General features: G+C 42.6%; 1 protein-coding gene across 3 annotated transcripts in view; it reads left to right on the top strand.

Moving 5' to 3' along the window:
• LOC112235640 (pre-mRNA-processing factor 40 homolog A-like) overlaps positions 1–18,195 on the top strand; it is a 33,600-nt gene that overhangs the window by 5,518 nt on the left and 9,887 nt on the right. For all 3 annotated transcript variants that reach the window (XM_024404129.2, XM_024404122.2, XM_024404138.2), the window contains 13 exons: positions 2,535–2,553; positions 2,650–2,672; positions 2,773–2,814; positions 3,290–3,400; positions 3,635–3,755; positions 5,781–5,805; positions 6,116–6,340; positions 6,538–6,643; positions 7,743–7,807; positions 7,909–8,073; positions 16,606–16,714; positions 17,261–17,411; positions 17,843–17,976. In XM_024404129.2, coding sequence (XP_024259897.1) covers positions 2,535–2,553; positions 2,650–2,672; positions 2,773–2,814; positions 3,290–3,400; positions 3,635–3,755; positions 5,781–5,805; positions 6,116–6,340; positions 6,538–6,643; positions 7,743–7,807; positions 7,909–8,073; positions 16,606–16,714; positions 17,261–17,411; positions 17,843–17,976 — 1,296 coding nt within the window. The remainder of the gene's footprint in view (positions 1–2,534; positions 2,554–2,649; positions 2,673–2,772; positions 2,815–3,289; positions 3,401–3,634; positions 3,756–5,780; positions 5,806–6,115; positions 6,341–6,537; positions 6,644–7,742; positions 7,808–7,908; positions 8,074–16,605; positions 16,715–17,260; positions 17,412–17,842; positions 17,977–18,195) is intronic.

Genomic DNA, 18,195 nt, shown 5'->3' with positions numbered 1-18,195 from the left:
ATCAAATGATCATTTGGTGTTGTGTTAGGAAGAGTATTTCTGTTTGTTTACTTTGGATCAATGCTATCTCAAACAAATACCATTTGTATCTCAGTAGACATTAAGGTACAAGATCATTTCAGTCTTAAATTGGAGAAAAGTCAAAGAAAAACACCTTGTTTAATGGAACATTTCCTCCTCCAGGAGATGGTTGAGTGAGTTATGAAAGGGTTCTCTACATTTTAGTCTGTTTTGCTTTCGACAGCAGCCAGCTGTTTAACTCGATGCACTTAGACCTGCCAAATAAATGTTTCACTTGTCAACTGGGATGCATCAAGGCTGGAGAGAAGTTTGTCTTCATGTTAGAAGCTCAAAGGTACCGTGTTGTGTTAAAGAGCAACTGCCCCTAAAAACCAATGTGGCGTCAATGAGTCTAACATTTTATTATACAGTAAAAATGTACTACAAAGTGTAAATAGGATCATTTTGTTCATAAAGTCAGCCTCGTCCAAAACTGAGTTTTGTGAGACTTGTAGTTGTGACTGCATAACAATGTAAATTAAGGTTGGGTTGTTTTCAATTCTGCCTACAGCTGGCAGCACACAAGTAATCATCCATTACAAGTCATCATCCAACCCAGTTCCGCTAGCGGAACCCCTCGCCAACAGCCAATGAAATTGCAGGGCGCCAAATACAAATCAACAGAAATATCATAAATCAAATTTCTCAAACATACAAGTATTAGGCACAATTTTAAAGATATAATTCTCGTTAATCCAGCCACAGTGTCTGATTTTCAAAAATGCTTTACAGCGAAAGCTCCACAAACGATTATGTTAGGTCATCACCAACTCACAGAAAAACCCAGCCATTTTTCCAGCCAAAGAGAGGAGTCACAAAAAGCACAAATATAAATAAAATTAATCACTAACCTTTGATGGTCTTTATCAGATGACACTCATTGGACTTCATGTTACACAACACATGTATGTTTTGTTCGGTAAAGTTCATATTTATATCCAAAAATCATATTTTACATTGGCTTGCTACGTTCAGTAGTTCCAAAACATGCAGTGATATTGCAGAGAGCCACATGAATTCACAGAAATACTCATTATAAATGTTGATGAAAATTCAAGTGTTATGCATGGAACTTTAGATAAACTTCTCCTTAATGCAACCGCTGTGTCAGATTTCAAAAATGCTTTACGGAAAAAGCATAATCTGAGAACGGCGCTCAGAGCCCAAACCAGCCAGAGAAATATCTGCCATGTTGGGTAGTCAACATTATTCATAAATAGCATTATAAATATTCACTTACCTTTGATCTTCATCAGAATGCATTCCCAGGAATCGCAGTTCCACAATAAATGCTTGTTTTGTTCGATAATGTCCATAATTTATGTCCATTTATGTCCAATAGCTTCTTTTGTTAGGGCATTTTGGTAAACAAATCCAAAATCGCGTTCATGTCCAGTCGGATGAAAAGTTCAAAAGTTATATTACAGTTCGAAGAAACTTGTCAAACTAAGTATAGAATCAATCTTTAGGATGTTTTTATCATAAATGTTCAATAATGTTCCAACCGGAGAATTCCATTGTCTGTAGAAAAGCAATGGAACGAGAGATACCTCTCATATGAAGGCGCGTGACTGAGAACGAGGCTGCAGGCAGACCCTTTAGTCAAACAGCTCCCATCCGGCCCCCCTTCACAGGAGCAGCCTGAAACAAAGTTCTAAAGGCGGTTGACATCTAGTGGAAGCCTTAGGAAGTGCAAAGTAACCCATATCCCACTGTGTATTCGATAGGGGTGAGTTCAAAAACTACAAACCTCAGATTTCCCACTTCCTGTTTGGATTTTTTCTCAGGTTTTTGCCTGCCATATCAGTTCTGTTATACTCAAAGACATCATTCAAACAGTTTTAGAACCTTCAGAGTGTTTTCTATCCAATACTAATAATAATAATATGCATATATTAGCATCTGGGACTGAGTAGGAGGCAGTTCACTCTGGGCACACTATTCATCCAAACGTGAGAATGCTGCCCCCTATCCCAAAGAAGTTAATGCCTGTTGTAAAATTGGGTTGACTTTGGATATTCTTATGGGGCAGTTAGAGACCATCTGTAAATTACACAATGTACATGGTACAATATGTTAATTTAAACAGCTCCAAATTTCAGTTACTTAACCTCAACCCAACTATAAATTGTAGAAATACATATGCATCTATTGAAAGCATTTAATGACAACTAAAAGGTGTGCCACACGAAAATATTGTCTCATTTACATTGTGTAATTTATTGACGGCCCCTTAACTAGCCCCAGAGAGAGGCTATTCAAAGTCAAAACAACTTTGCTTCAGACCATCTGGCTGAAGCGAATTAGCTAAGCAATTTAGTTAACTCTTTCTACCTGCGAACACACACACACACACACACACACACACACACACACACACGAGACACCCACATGAAACCACACCCGTTTTCCTTTAATGAAGCAAATTTGGGTCATAATAATTTAGTTAACTAATGAAGATATCTCTTCCACAGCCTGGAGTGGACACAACTGGTAAGGCTGAAACAACATATTCTTGAAAAAAATACAAATAAATTGATAATCTGAGTGATTTTAATGAATTTTAATTATTGCGTTGTTTTTTTATAGTCATCGCTATGCCTGGAACAGTTGTAAGTACAACCTATTTTCTGTGGATAAGTTAATTTACTGTAATGATTCTAGCACTATATAAATTACCGACCCTACTATAATATATCTGTTGTTCAACAGGGTACCACAAATGGCTCGCCACAGGATGACCAACCAAAGAATGTTAGTGAACATGTCTTTAAGTGGAAGCCTTTACTCTTCCTGACCTCAAATGAACCATTGTTTTCTGTGTGAAGATATAGCCTTAAAGGAAAGATTCACCCATTTTGAATGTTATATTGTTTTTGTGTGGCTCTGCGCGATATTCTGTCGATTCCCGGGGTCTTTTCATGTTTTCGTGTATATCAGAGCTATTGCCATTCAAGCAGGCAGAAATTCAGACGTTTATGACAACTTTTGCATAATATGAATAGCTCAGATAAACATGAAATTATCCCGGGAATCGATGAAACATCACTCAGAGATCCACAAAAAAATGATATAACACTCAATGGGCGAATCTTTCCTTTAAAAACTTTCACACTTACTGCTTGCTTAAGGCTTTGAAGTATAATAATTTCCTTGGAAATTTAGAATTTGTATCACAGTGCCACCTGTTGTCGAGTGCTTAATTAAGGCAAAGTGTTGTCATCCTCAGAAGTCTGTGTGGACAGAACATAAGTCCCTGGATGAGAAGACCTACTACTACAACACAGAGACCAAGCAGTCTTCCTGGGAAAAGCCAGACGACCTGAAATCTCCTGCAGAAGTAAGGCCCCACACATGACTGTGTCCCAAATGACACCCTATTCCCATAGAGCTCTGGTCAAAAGTAGTGCGCTATATAGGGAAAGGGTGCCGTTTGGGACACATGACCATCCTTTCCACACTGTTTTTGCATTAACAGTAGAGGCCATTCCCAGACTCTAGCTGCTGCCACAATTTGTCCCCACTGTATTGTGGAGCGTGTCTAGATGTACTGTTTTCACTTTGTGTTTTGCAGCAAATGCTGTCTAAATGCCAATGGAAGGAGTACAAATCAGACAATGGGAAGGCGTACTACTACAACTCCCACACTAAGGAGTCCCGGTGGACCAAACCCAAAGAGCTTGAAGATCTGGAAGGTGAGCCGGGCATTAATGATCCTTTTCTACTCTACTGTAGCGGACTGGGCCCGTATCCACAAAGCATCTCAGAAAACGTAAAACCTGTTTAAAAACAAAAAAGCTCCCAGCTCAGTGTAGGTTTTAGGATGATGGTAAGACACTGCCCAGACAAACTCTGAGCCAGGTGAAAAATCAACTCCTAAAAGTTTCTCAGCTGATATCACAATATTTTGAGGTACCACAAAGATTGTGAGAACGCTCATTGACATTGTTGCAAATGATGGTGAACCAATCGCGATGAGGCATCGCCAGCTGTAAACTCTATAGCACACTTCAGACAACCACAGTGAATGTGACTGTACATCAAACATTGCAATGTTAAGTGAATAACATGATGTAAGTAATTGAAAGAAACTGATTTGTTTATTAGCCTAGTGGTTATAAGTATTAGGCATATCATGTGAAATTGGCCTTGTGAAATCATTGTCAAAAGCGCTAGAGATACTGTCGCATGTACAGTACATTCTGGAAAGTGTTGCTGCACAGCTATTTTCAGGTCTCTCCAGAGATGTTCGATAAGGTTCAACTCCGGGCACTGGCTGGGCCACTCAAGGACATTCAGAGACTTCTCCGGTGTTGTCTTGGCTGTGTGCTTAGGGTCATTGTCCTGTTGGAAGGTTAACCTTCACCCCAGTCTGAGGTCCTGAGCAGGTTTTTGAGCAGGTTTTCATCAAGGAACTCTCTGTACTTTGCTCCTTTCATCTTTGCCTCGATTTTGACTAGTCTCCCAGTCCCTGCTACTGAAAGAAATCCCCACAGCATGATGTTGGCACAACCATGCTTCACCGTAGTGATGGTGCCAAGTTTCTTCCAGATGTAACACTTGGCATTCAGGCCAAAGAGTTCAGTCTTGGTTTCATCAGAACAGAGAATCTTGTTTCTCATGGTCTTGAGGGTCCTTTAGGTGCCTTTTAGCAAACTCCAAGCAGGCTGTCATGTGCCTCTTACTGAGGAGTGGCTTCCGTCTGGCCACTCTGCCATAAAGGCCTGATTGGTGGAGTGCTGCAGAGATGGTTGTCTTTCTGGAAGGTTCTCCCATCTCCACAGTGGAACTCTGGAGCTCTGTTAGAGGGACCATTGGGTGCTTGGTCACCTCCCTGACCAATGCCCTTCTCCCCCGGGCAGCCAGCTCTAGGAAGAGTCTTGGTGGTTCTAAACTTCTTCCATTTAAGAATGATGAAGGCCACTGTTCTTGGGGACCTTCAATGCTGCAGAAATGTTTTTGTATTCTTCCCCAGATCAGTGCCTCGACATAATCCTGTCTCGGAGCTCTATGGACAATTCCTTAGACCTCATGGCTTGGTTTTTGCTCTGACATGCACTGTCAACATTATATAGACAGGTGTGTGCCTTCCCAAATCATGTCCAGTCAATTGAATTTGGCAAAGGAAGACTCCAATCAAGTTGTAGAAACATCTTAAGGATGATCAATGGAAACAGAATGCACCTCAATTTTGAGTCTCATAGCAAAGAGCCATTAAATAAAGGTTACATTTAAATAACTAACAAAATATTTAGAAATATCAAAACATTTATTTTTAGCAACTCCAAAGCAATTGCGTGTGGGGCAGAAACCACTGACTCGCTGCACTTTTCTATTATCAAGGCGCCTGCTGTAACTGGTTAGGACAGCTCTCGAGTTGTCCTAAATATCTGTCAACTAGGTGTGACACTTACTCCTACCCATAAGAGTAGGAGTAAAATGTCTCTTCTCAGCACTTACGACCAATTTTCTACTCATAAGACGCTTTGTGGATACGGGCCCTGGCCAGGGGAAGCATTTACTCATCCTCTAGGCCAGTGTAAATTGTAGCGGTGTCATCAATGGATATAAACAGCTATTGGTAATGATAGATCAGCCAGCACTTTGCACAAACTCTTCTTAATGCCATTCATTCTTAAAAATGAAATGGGTTCCTAGAAGTATCCTGCGTAGGCATTGTTAACATGCGTTTCTTTCCTCTTTTTTTATTTATTTTTTAGCCATGATAAAAGCTGAGGAGAATGGGTAAGAGCTGCTTATTATTACCAGTGCTCAACAAACTTTGTCGCCAAAGCATTTTACTTTGTATCACAGCCAATGACCTTTTAGAGCATAAAAGATCTTTGTAGATGACGGAACACATTACCTTCATCAAATGATTAAAAAAAACGTATCCTTTTTAATATTTTGATCTATTATTTACAGATATGTGTGAATGGAATGACCTGATTCTTTTTGACATATTTGAGAGGCACTCTCCTGTTATGTCTAACAACAACATGGTGGATGATGCTGTATAAAGGTCCACCGTCAATAACAACCAAACTGATTACAGGATGGCGGAGGTAGGTGCTCCTGGCACTGTCATCATCACCCCCAACCTTCAGCTCGACAGCGCTGCTACGATGGCGACCATGATGATGGAAATGCCGGCCATGAGGCCAGCTCCAACCGTCTCAGTGGAACAGATGTCCCTGGTGCCCATGCTTGTAGCTGAGGTCAACGCTGACTCGCCTGTCAACTCCACAGAGGACTTGGCCGGCATGGAGGCCTCAGCCAGGTTGGTACTACAGACAGACCCTTTAACCCCAGAGAGTTTAGAGACAGGCTCCCAGCACAGGCTTACAATGAACTCACCAGGAATAGCAAGAAAGCACGGACTCGTTTACCTATTTCCCTACCAAAAACATTATTTTGTTTTTATCTTAGGACAATGGTAAGGTCTTTCTCTTTCCTTTCTGTCTTTCTTTTCTTTAGTAATGACGCCTCAAAAGAGGAGAGGCCAGAGCTGGTGAAGAAAACATACAAGTGGAACACGAAAGAAGAGGCCAAGCAGGCCTTCAAAGAGCTCCTGAAGGAGAAGGTGAGCCTTCCGGGATGGGTTTTCATTACTCCCCGGCTCCTCAGTCGTGGCTCCTGCGTGAATCATCAGCATGCATCATCTCAATGATCGTTTCGAAATTACAATCTGAACATTACATCAATACAACGAGCACATAAAGGCAAAGCACGGTCATCGACTGTGTCCATGAAGCCCCGCAGCTCTGCTAGCTAGCCGTCATCATGAATCACACCCACACACTTCTGTCTGAGAAGCACTTTCACTGGGTTTGTAAATAAGGTGCTCAACGCGCTATGACTTGACTGTAATAAAGCTGGAGTGTCCTCCCGACCTAAAGATTGTTTACCAAAATGTCCCTCTTGGACTCTAATTAATCCATCTCGCTCAGCGTGAGCACTCTCCGGGTCTTTCGCGTGATTGCTAAGCCTCGCCGCTCCTCCTGTTGCCATTGTGGCGACGGATGTGTTGTTTTTGACCAAGGTGGCTCGGCGTAGCTATATTTAGGTACTTTTAATTTGGCACACAACGCTCGCCTCTGAGATTGCTCCTTGCCGTTTCCCTGCGAGCTCTTGATGGCTCTGTCTTTGTGATTGGCGTTATTGGATGAAAGCACGTGTCCGGATTAGGACAGCGGAGGTTGACGTGCTCCATTGGATTAGAATAACTGGTTGCGTTTTGAAATAACAGTCTATTCCCAGTTTAGTGCGCTACTTTTGACCAGGGCCTGTAGCCTAACTAGTGCATTATATAGGGAATAGGGTGTGTCTCTTGGAGACAGATGGACAAAAAGTAACCATAGCAACTATTAGTAATTAAGGAAAATTAATCGCCGTGCCTGGAACAAGCCAGAGAATTGCATCACCACTCCTTGTTGCATCTTTCAGATAGGCTACACATGCATACGGGTTCCTCTACGCGGGTGCATAGATTCAATACATGGGCTACTCCCAGCATAATCTATTGTTTACTGTTGATGGAAATGTGAGCTGTCCTCTTACACAGCTTTGCTATATATGAGCTGTGATGCAGATTATACAGCTGGGTTAATTTGTGTTGACTAGAGTACTTTTATATTTTTCATTCAAATCTTAATGCTCGATGTTCTCTTTCTACATGTCAGGGCGTTTCATCCAATGCGTCTTGGGAACAAGCCATGAAAATGATCATCAATGACCCGCGCTACAGGTACCCACCAACTTCCTCAGTTTTCTGATTATGCTAATGTTCGTCCATGAATATTAAACAACGTCTCTAACCAGCTGTTTGTCCCTATTTGTCATTTGAAGTGCTCTGCCGAAGTTAAGTGAGAAAAAGCAGGCCTTCAATGCTTACAAGGTGCAGACGGAGAAAGAGGAGAAGGAGGAGACTAGGATCAAGTACAAGGAATCCAAGGAAATGTATCAGCGATTTTTGGAAAACCACGAGAAAATGACATCTACAACCAGATATAAGTAAGTACCTTTCGGTCAAGTCAAGTTGTGTCCCAAATGGTACCCTATTCCCTATATAATGTACTGCTTTTGACCAGGGCCCATAAGCATAGGGTGCCAGTTGGGATGCAGGCCTCAGTCTTTATACTTCTACGTTTCTGTCATTGATATGTGCTTCCTAGAGTTGCTAATATGTGGAGATATTGAGATGATCAATAAAATTGTATTTAAAAAAAAATTAGTTATTTAAGCAATAAGGCCAGAGGGAGTGTGATATAGGGCCAATATACCACGGCTAAGTGCTGTTCTCAGGCACGAAGCATTATAAACTGGGTGGATCGAACCCTGAATGCTGATTGGCTGACAGCCGTGGTATATCAGGACGTATACCATGGGTATGACAAAACATATATTTTCTTTACTCTTCTAATTTCATTGGTAACCAGTTTATAACTAGGTTTGAGTGGCGTAGCACTGCATCTCAGTGCTAGAGGTGTCACTGCAGACCCTGGTTCGATTCCAAGCTGTATCACAACTGACCGCGATTGGGAGTCCCATAGGACGGCGCACAATTGGCCCAGCGTCACGCCGGAGTAGGCTGTCATTGTAAATAAGAATTTGTTCTTAACTGACTTGCCTATTTAAATAAAGGTAAAATAATAATAATAGCAATAAGGCACCTTGGAGGTTTGTAGTATATGGCCAATATACTACAGCTAAGGACTGTATCCAGGCACTCCGCATTGCGTCGCGCACAACAGCCCGTAGCAGTGGTATATTGAGCATATACCACAAACCCCAGAGGTGCCCTATTGCTTAATTATATGCCCAGAGTACCAATAATATACCCCCACTTAATCTTTGACGCTGACCATTCTGTTGTGCAGTTGTTGTGGCCAGTCCATGGCCCATATCTAGCCATACCAGACTTATTATTAGCAGGGGGAAAACATTTTTTATTGTCACGTACACCGGATAGGTGCAGTGAAGTGTGTTGTTTTTACAGGCTCAGCCATAGTAGTACGGCGCCCCTGGAGCAAATGAGGGTTTAAGTGCCTTGCTCAAGGGCACATCCACAGATGTTTCCACCTCTTCGGCCCGGGTATTCGAACCAGCGACCTTTCGGTTACTGGCCCAACGCTCTAACTGCTAGGCTACCTGCCGCCTGACAAACCCTAATAGATGAGTAAACACTAGTAGTACACAGACAGAATAACTCACAGGCAGATTGGCTTCTGAACTTCCCCATCCATCCCTAAAACGAAACATTGCTTTATCAGATAGGTTGTAGCATTTTGACTTCCCCTGCATGTGAATCCACCACATTACCATGCAGGCTCTCGCTCTCTCTTCCCCTACTTGCTCACTCTCCCCCCTACCCCTCTCCTGTCTGTCTTCCTGGGTGTGAAAGGCACTGACATGGCTCCAGGCGAGGTGATCGACCTTGACAACCAGCCAGTTTGTGCGCACGCTGGCCTGGCTTAAGACGGACGGGGGGGGTGACATCAGGGTCGTCAGACTGTGTCTTTATTCCTTTTCATGTTTTTAGGACTCACTCATTCTAGAAATACTACTACTCTGCTGGCCTCCCTGGTAGCGTGGAGATGATGAACTTGATATGGTTTCACCGCGTTGTGACGTATTTTGAATCCATGTTTCTTCTCATGAAGAATTGTAGGCAATTGTTATGTCTTGTAAAAGTTTAAATTCAAATGGTCCTTTTTTTGGACAATTGTAATCATCTCCAACAATAGCAGCAGTGCTTTGAGCTGGGCGAGCAGCGATAGTGATGGTTTTAGCTTGTGTAATGCTGCCCCCGTGGGGAGCAAAGTGTCGTTGCATTTGGAGTCTGAATTTCCAACTTATTCCTTAATGATTTTGGGAATCTTGCAAACGGGATATCTGAAAACCTGGGAATTTTGGGAAAGTTAGCGGAATTTCGCAACCCTATTTGTCATGCATGGCATTTTATGTATTTTTATCGAGAGAGGGAGGTCATGAGCAGATGAGCATCCCACATTTACCAGCATGTTTAAAGGAAAAAAGATTTAGAGTTAGACAAACTTAGATTTTTTTGGCAGGGACTTATACAGAATGCTACCCTAAACAACATAACCTTCACTCCAAATCAAAACTCCAAACCTACAACCTGATTTTGGATGGAATTACCTGGAATCATCTGGAATGCTTCCTACACCCAAGGATTATTATTAATTACACAGTAAATTCTCTGGGAAACAAACAGAAACCTGAAAATACATTACAAGGATATATTTGACTTTATATGGACTGAAAGCTACCAAGCTTGCGAGGACTAAGAAATTCAACTGACGTGTGAAGCGAGAGGCGTCGAAGCCTTTGAGCCAGACAAATGGCAGACTACCCCACCCAAACCCAGAGGCCTTGAAGCCCCCTCCTGCTGTTCAGAGACTGCCATTTTCTACAAGAAATCTGCCTCCAGAAATAAAAGCTTCTCCCAGGTGGGTTTGACACCTACTCCCTTTGCCTGCTGCACTGATGCTTGGATTCCACCTGCAAATCTGTTCACCGTCTCCCCTGGTTGCCCCGTCCTCTCTCCCGAGCTTTCGCTCGCCTCCAGCACTGTTGGGGCGAGTGACTCTGAACTTACAATGACTAGCCCCAAGTCGTTATATATTCAAAAAAAAAAATCTTGTGCATTTTGCTATTTGCCTCATGACTCCTGCATGCTTTGTTGACTACGAACTTTCTTTACCTGACCGTAGGACAGACTGTTTGTTCCCACACTCGGGACTCTGGCTCTCTATTGGTTACACAGTCTTTTGGCCTCCCATCTCATTCTAGCCATCTCTCGCCATCTTTGTATTCAAGTTACCTGATGAAATTACCTGATGCACATTCAGATGAAGATGATTGTATTGCTGCATGTACACCCTGATATCTGATATCTGCTTCACTGATTTCTGCTCTTGTAAAAAGCCTGGGTTTTCTGCACGTTAACTCTAGAAGCTTATTACCTAAAATGGATCAATTGAAAGTATTGGTTCACAGCTCCAATCCAGATGTGTTGGTCATTACTGAGACGTGGTTAAGGAAGAGCGTTTTGAATACAGATGTTAACCTTTCTGGTCATAACCTTTTTCGGCAAGTCCGATCTTCCAAAGGTGGGGGAGTGGCAATCTTTACCAAGGATCACCTTCAGTGCTCGGTTGTCTCCACCAAGTCTGTCCCCAAACGATTTGATTTGCTGGTTTTAAGTATTGAAATTTCAAATAGCTCTTTGTTGACTGTTGCTGGGTGCTATCGTCCTCCATCAGCACCGGCCTGTACCCTAAATGCCCTAAGCTCTCTCCTGGCCCCTTATAATAAGTCTGAATTTGTCTTGCTAGGTGACCTAAACTGGGACATGCTTAAACCACCTGACCAAGTCCTAAAGCAATGAGACTCCCTAAATCTTTATCAGATTATTACCAATCCCAAACACCCAGAAAAGGCTACTCTCCTCGATGCTATCCTCACAAATCAGTCTGGTGTTTTCTGTAATGACCTTAGTGATCACTGTTTTACAGCCTGTGTTTGTAATGGCTGCTCAGTGAAACAACCTGTCCTGATTTGTCATAGATGCTTGCTAAAAAACCTTAGTTTAGTTACTTCAAGGAGCAGTTCTCTCTCTGTGGGTCTAACCCCAAGAAGTTCTGGAAAACGGTTAAAGACCTGGAGAATAAACCCTCCTCCTCACAGCTGCCCATGTCCCTTAATGTTGATGATGTGGTTGTTACTGACAAGAAGCACATGGCTGAGATCTTTAATCACCACTTTATTAAAGTCAGGATTCCTATTTGACTCAGCCATGCCTCCTTGCCCATCCAACATTTCCTCATCTCCCAGCCCTTCTAATGCGACTATCCCCGATGCTTCTCCCTCTTTTTCTCCTGCCCCGCTACAAAGTTTCTCCCTGCAGGCGGTCACTGAGTCCGAGGTGTTAAAGGAACTCCTGAAACTTGACCCCAAAAAACCATCTGGGTCAGATGGTTTAGACCCTTTCTTCTTTAAGGTTGCTGCCCCTATCATTGCCAAGCCTATCTCTGACCTTTTTTAACCTGTATTTGCTTTTTGGGGAGGTTCCCATTGCTTGGAAGGCAGCCACAGTTCACCTTTATTTAAAGAGGGAGATCAAGCTGATCCTAATTGTTATAGGCCTATTTCTATTTTGCCCTGTTTAAGTGTTGGAAAAACTTGTCAATAATCAACTGACTGGCTTTCTTGATGTCTATAGTATTCTGTCTGGTATGCAATCTGGTTTCCGCTCAGGTTATGGATTAGAGGTTGACCGATTATGATTTTTCAACGTCGATACCGTGTATTGGAGGACCAAAAAAGCCGATAACGATTAATCGGCCAATATTTTTTAAACTTTATTTGTAAGAATGACAATTACAACAATACTGAATGAACACTTATTTTAACTTAATATAATACATCAATTTAGCCTCAAGTAAATAATGAAACATGTTCAATTTGGTTTAAATAATGTAAGAACAAAGTGTTGGAGAAGAAAGTAAAAGTGCAATATGTGCTAACGTTTCAGTTCCTTGCTCAGAACATGAGAACATATGAAAGCTGGTGGTTCCTTTTAACATGAGTCTTCAATATTCCCAGGTAAGAAGTTTGAGGTTGTAGTTATTATAGGAATTATAGGACTATTTCCCTCTATACCATTTGTATTTCATTAACCTTTGACTATTGGATGTTCTTATAGGCACTTTAGTATTGCCAGTGTAACAGTATAGCTTCCGTCCTTCTCCTCGCTCCTCCCTGGGCTCGAACCAGCAACACAGCGACAACAGCCACCATCGATGCAGCGTTACCCATGCAGAGCAAGGGAAACAACCACAGGCTCAGAGGGAGTGATGTTTGAAATGCTATTAGCGCGCGCTAACTAGCTAGCCATTTCACTTCGGTTACATCAGCCTCATCTCGGGAGTTGATAGGCTTGAAGTCATAAACAGCGCAATACTTGACGCACAACAAAGAGCTGCTGGCAAAACGCACTAAAGTGCTGTTTGAATGAATGTTTATGTGCCTGCTTCTGCCTACCACCGCTCAGTCAGATACTTAGATACATGTATGCTTGTATGCTCAGTCAGATTATATGCAACGCAGGACACGCTAGATAATATCTAGTAATATCATCAACCATGTGTAGTTAACTAGTGATTATGATTGATTGTTTTTTATAAGATAAGTTTAATAACACATTCTTATTTTCAATGACGGCCTAGGAACGGTGGGTTAACTGCCTCGTTCAGGGGCAGAACGACAGATTTTCACCTTGTCACCTCGGGGAACCAATCTTGCAACCTTACAGTTAACTAGTCCAACGCAATAACGACCTGCCTCTCTCTCGTTGCACTCCACAAGGAGACTGCCTGTTACAAGGAATGCACTAAGCAAAGGTAAGTTGCTAGCTAGCATTAACCTCTCTGAACCACCCATCCCGGATCTGGGATAATTGTCATCAGCAACGCTGAATAGCATAGCGCCGCAGTCAAATAATATTACTAGAAAATATTCATATTCATGAAATCACAAGTGCAATATTGCAAAACACAGTTTAGCCTTTTGGTAATCCACCTGTCGTCTCAGATTTTGAAATTATGCTTTACAGCGAAAGCAAATACAAGCATTTGTAAGTTTATTGATCACTCGACAAAACAATAAGTACACTTAGCATCAGGTAACTTGGTCACGAAAATTATCTGATGTTTTCACTCACGAGACTCCCAGTTAGACAACAAATGTTCCTTTTGTTCTATAAAGATATTTTTTATATCCAAATACCTCCGTTAGTTTGGTGCGTTATGCCCAGGAATCCACCGGAAAGAGCGGTCACAACAACGCATACAAAAATTCTATATTATATCAATAATGTCCACAGAAACATGTCAAATGTTTTTTTATATTCAAACCTCAGGGTGTTTTTCAAATATCCATTCGATAATAATCAACCGGGACAGTTGGCTTTTCACTAGGACCGGGAGTAACAATGGCCGCCTATCCACCTATCCACTTACGCAATGTGGACGTTCACGCTCATTCTTCAAAATAAAGCCTGAAACTATGTCTAAAGGCTGTTGACACCTTAGGGAAGCCATAGAAAAAGGAACCTGGTTGATATCCCTTTAAATGGGCAATAGGGATGCAGAAGAGCAGAGAGGTTTCAAAAACAGGGGCACTTCATGATTGGATTTTCCTCAGGTTTTAGCCTGCAATATCAGTTCTGTTTAACTCAGACAAAATTTACAGTTTTGGAAACTTTAGAGTGTTTTCTATCCTAAGCGGTCAATTATATGCATATTCTAGCATCTGGTCCTGAGAAATAGGCTGTTTACTTTGGGAATGTTATTTTTTCCAAACATAAAAATAGTGCCCCCTAGCTTAACTGACTTGCCTAGATAAATAAAGGTATAATTTTTTAAATTTAAAACCACATTTTTAAAAAATCTGCAAATCGATGCCCAAAAATACAGATTTCCGATTGTTATGAAAACTTGAAATCGGCCCTAATTAATCGGTCGACCTCTTATGGATGTATCACTGCAATCTTAAAAGGTCCTCAATGATGTCACCATTGCCCTTGATTGTAATCAATGTTGTGCTGCTATTTCTATTGACTTGGTCAAAGCTTTTTGAAATTAAATTAAATTCTCTACAACATATCTTTCTTAGTGTCCAACAAGCTTTCTCGTCCCTTAACCTTGTTCTGAACACCTCCAAAACAAAGTTCATGTGGTTTGGTAAGAAGAACGCCCCTCTCCCCACAGGTGTTTATTACTACCTTTTGAGGGTGTAGAGCTTGAGGTAGTCACCTCATACAAGTATTTGGGAGTTTGGCTAGATGGTGCTTATTGGTTGATGCTTATTTATAAAACACTCTTAGGCCTCACTCCCCTTTATCTGAGATATATACTGCAGCCCTCATCCTCCACATACAACACTCGTTCTGCCTGTCACATTCTGTTAAATGTCCCGAAAGCCCACACATCTCTGGGTCACTCGTCTCTTCATTTCGCTGCAGCTAGCGACTGGAACGAGCAGCAACAAACACTCAAAACTGAACAGTTTTATCTCAACCTCTTCATTCAAAGACTCAATCATGGACACTCACTGACAGTTGTGGCTGCTTTGCGTGATGTATTATTGTCTTTACCTTCTTGCCCTTTGTGCTGTTGTCTGTGCCCAATCAAGTCAAATGTATTTATGTAGCCCTTCTTACATCAGCTGATATCTCAAAGTGCTGTACAGAAACCCAGCCTAAAACCCCAAACAGCAAGCAATGCAGGTGTTGAAGCACGTTGGCTAGGAAAAACTCCCTAGAATTGCCAAAACCTAGGAAGAAACCTAGAGAGGAACCAGGCTATGAGGGGTGGCCAGTCCTCTTCTGGCTGTGCTGGGTGGAGATTATAACAGAACATGGCCAAGATGTTCAAATGTTCATAAATGACCAGCATGGTCAAATAATAGGTCTGGGACAGGTAGCACGTCCGGTGAACAGGTCAGGATTCCATAGCCGCAGGCAGAACAGTTGAAACTGGAGCAGCAGCACGGCCAGGTGGACTAGGGACTGCAAGGAGTCATCATGCCAGGTAGTCCTGAGGCATGGTCCTAGGGCTCATGTCCTCCGAGAGAGAGAGAAAGAAAGAGAGAATTAGAGAGAGCATACTTAAATTCACACAGGACACCAGATAAGATAGGAGAAGTACTCCAGATATAACAAACTGACCCTAGCCCCCCGACACAAACTACTGCAGCATAAATACTGGAGGCTGAGACAGGAGGGGTCAGGAGACACTGTGGCCCCATCCGATGATACCCCCGGAGAGTGCCAAACAGGCAGGATATAACCCCACCCACTTTGCAAAAGCACAGCACCCACACCACTAGAGCCAACCCAGACAGGAAGATCACATCAGTGACTCAACTCACTCAAGTGACGCACCCCTCCTAGGGACGGCATGAAAGAGCACCAGTAAGCCAGTGACTCAGCCACTGTAATAGGGTTCGAGGCAGAGAATCCCAGTGGAAAGAGGGGAACTAGCCAGGCAGAGACAGCAAGGGCGGTTCTTTGCTCCAGAGCCTTTCCGTTCACCTTCCCACTCCTGGCCAGACTACACTCAATCATATGTCCCACTGAAGAGATAAGTCTTCAGTAAAGACTTAAAGGTTGAGACCGAGTTTGCGTCTCTGACATGGGTAGGCAGACCGTTCCATAAAAATTGAGCTCTATAGGAGAAAGCCCTGCCTCCAGGTGTTTGCTTAGAAATTCTAGGGACAATTAGGAGGCCTGCGTCTTGTGACCGTAGCGTCTTAGGTCTCTCTTTATGTAGTAGTGTTGTCTCTCTTGTCGTGATGTGTGTTTTGTCCTGTGTTTATTTTTTAATCCCATCACCCGCAGGAGGCCTTTTGGTAGGCCGTCATTGTAAATAAGAATTTGTTCTTAACTGACTTGCCTAGTTAAAGGTTAAATGAAAAATACTACTAATAAAAAAAACTGGTTGTCTCTGTGTGAACCAGGAAAGCAGAGCAGATGTTTGCGGAGCTCGATGTGTGGAGCACCGTCCCAGAGAGGGACAGACTGGAGATCTATGAAGACGTCCTGTTCTACCTAGCCAAGAAGGAGAAGGTCAGATTTATTGCCGTTAGGCTGCCTCTTTTGGGTATTTGGCATTTTATTAGGATCCCTATTTAGCTGTTGCAAAAGCATCAGCTACTCTTCCTGGGGTCCACACAAAACATGAAATGACATAATAACATGACATAATACAGAACATTAATAGACAACAGCTCAAGGACAGAACTACATGAATAACTAGTCAGCTGGGCTTGTTTTTTGGAGTGTGGTGTCACAACTACCAGTTTATTCTCTTCCATCTACATTCACATCCCAACATTTTATCCTATTTCTAATTAAACATTTCTATTTACAAAATAAATGTAGTGTGAGGAAAATAATGTATTTGATCGCTAGCTGTCTGAAGAACAGAGTATTACTATCAGGGTTGGGATCAATTCCATTTCAATTCAGGGAGACAAAATGCGTACTTCTGTGTAATTCCTGAATCGAAATGGAATTGACCCCAACGCTGATTACTAAGGACATTATCTGTCAGAATGTGTTGACCTCCTCTTTACTCTAGTCTGTTCCATCTCTGTTGTGTGTGGGGTACAGGAGCAAGCCAAGCAGCTGAGGAAGAGGAACTGGGAGGCTCTGAAGAACATCCTGGACAACATGGCCAACGTGACGTACCGCACCACCTGGTCCGAGGCCCAGCAGTACCTGCTGGACAACCCCACCTTCGCAGAGGACGAGGAGCTCCAGAGTACGCTACCCACTCATTCATACTATCTGCATCCCAAATGGCACCCTATTCCCTACATAGTGCACTACGTTTGACCAGAGCCCTATATGGGACAGATTTGGGACACAACCTTTCTCAGAGCTCTGCATTCATTTAACTAAAGCAGCAGAGCTGTTACTTGTGAGTCATAAAAACAAGGGGGGGTGGTGTCTGTCTGTGAGTTTGAATAGGTGAATGACTGAACAGGCCGGGTAACTGAAGTTGGTGAATGACTGCCCTGTCCAGTCAGGTGCTGTGGTTTGCAGCGTGTGCCTGTGTGGCGCAGCAGTGTGTGTGTGTGTGTGTGTGTGTGTGTGTGTGTGTGTGTGTGTGTAAAAGACTGACTGTTTGCTGTGTGAGTGCTCTGTTGACGTTCTCCCCTTTCTCTTCTTTTCTCTCCTTGCTTGCTTCAGACATGGACAAAGAGGACGCTCTGATCTGTTTCGAGGAGCACATCCGAGCTCTGGAGAAGGAGGAGGACGACGAGAAGCAGAAGACACTGCTGAGGGAGAGGAGGAGACAGCGCAAGAACAGAGAGTCCTTCCAGGTGAGAAAGACGGGCCTCCTCCTCTACCCCACCATGGAGCATTTTGGGAACAGTGTACACGGTAGAGGATTATGATACAAAAAATGCTAATACCATAGAATTATATACAGAACATTAGAATGGATATTGGTAGCCTAGCAACATGGTACGGCTCATTCTTAAAACGGATCATAGGGAATTATAGGATTCCTATGACTAACACAGACAGGCTGAAGAAAA

This window comes from Oncorhynchus tshawytscha, linkage group LG03 (assembly GCF_018296145.1).
Source record: "Oncorhynchus tshawytscha isolate Ot180627B linkage group LG03, Otsh_v2.0, whole genome shotgun sequence".
In the NCBI taxonomy this organism is placed as follows: Eukaryota; Metazoa; Chordata; class Actinopteri; order Salmoniformes; family Salmonidae; genus Oncorhynchus; species Oncorhynchus tshawytscha.
Note: the sequence above shows the minus strand (reverse complement) of the source record. Positions and strands in the feature narration are given on the sequence as shown.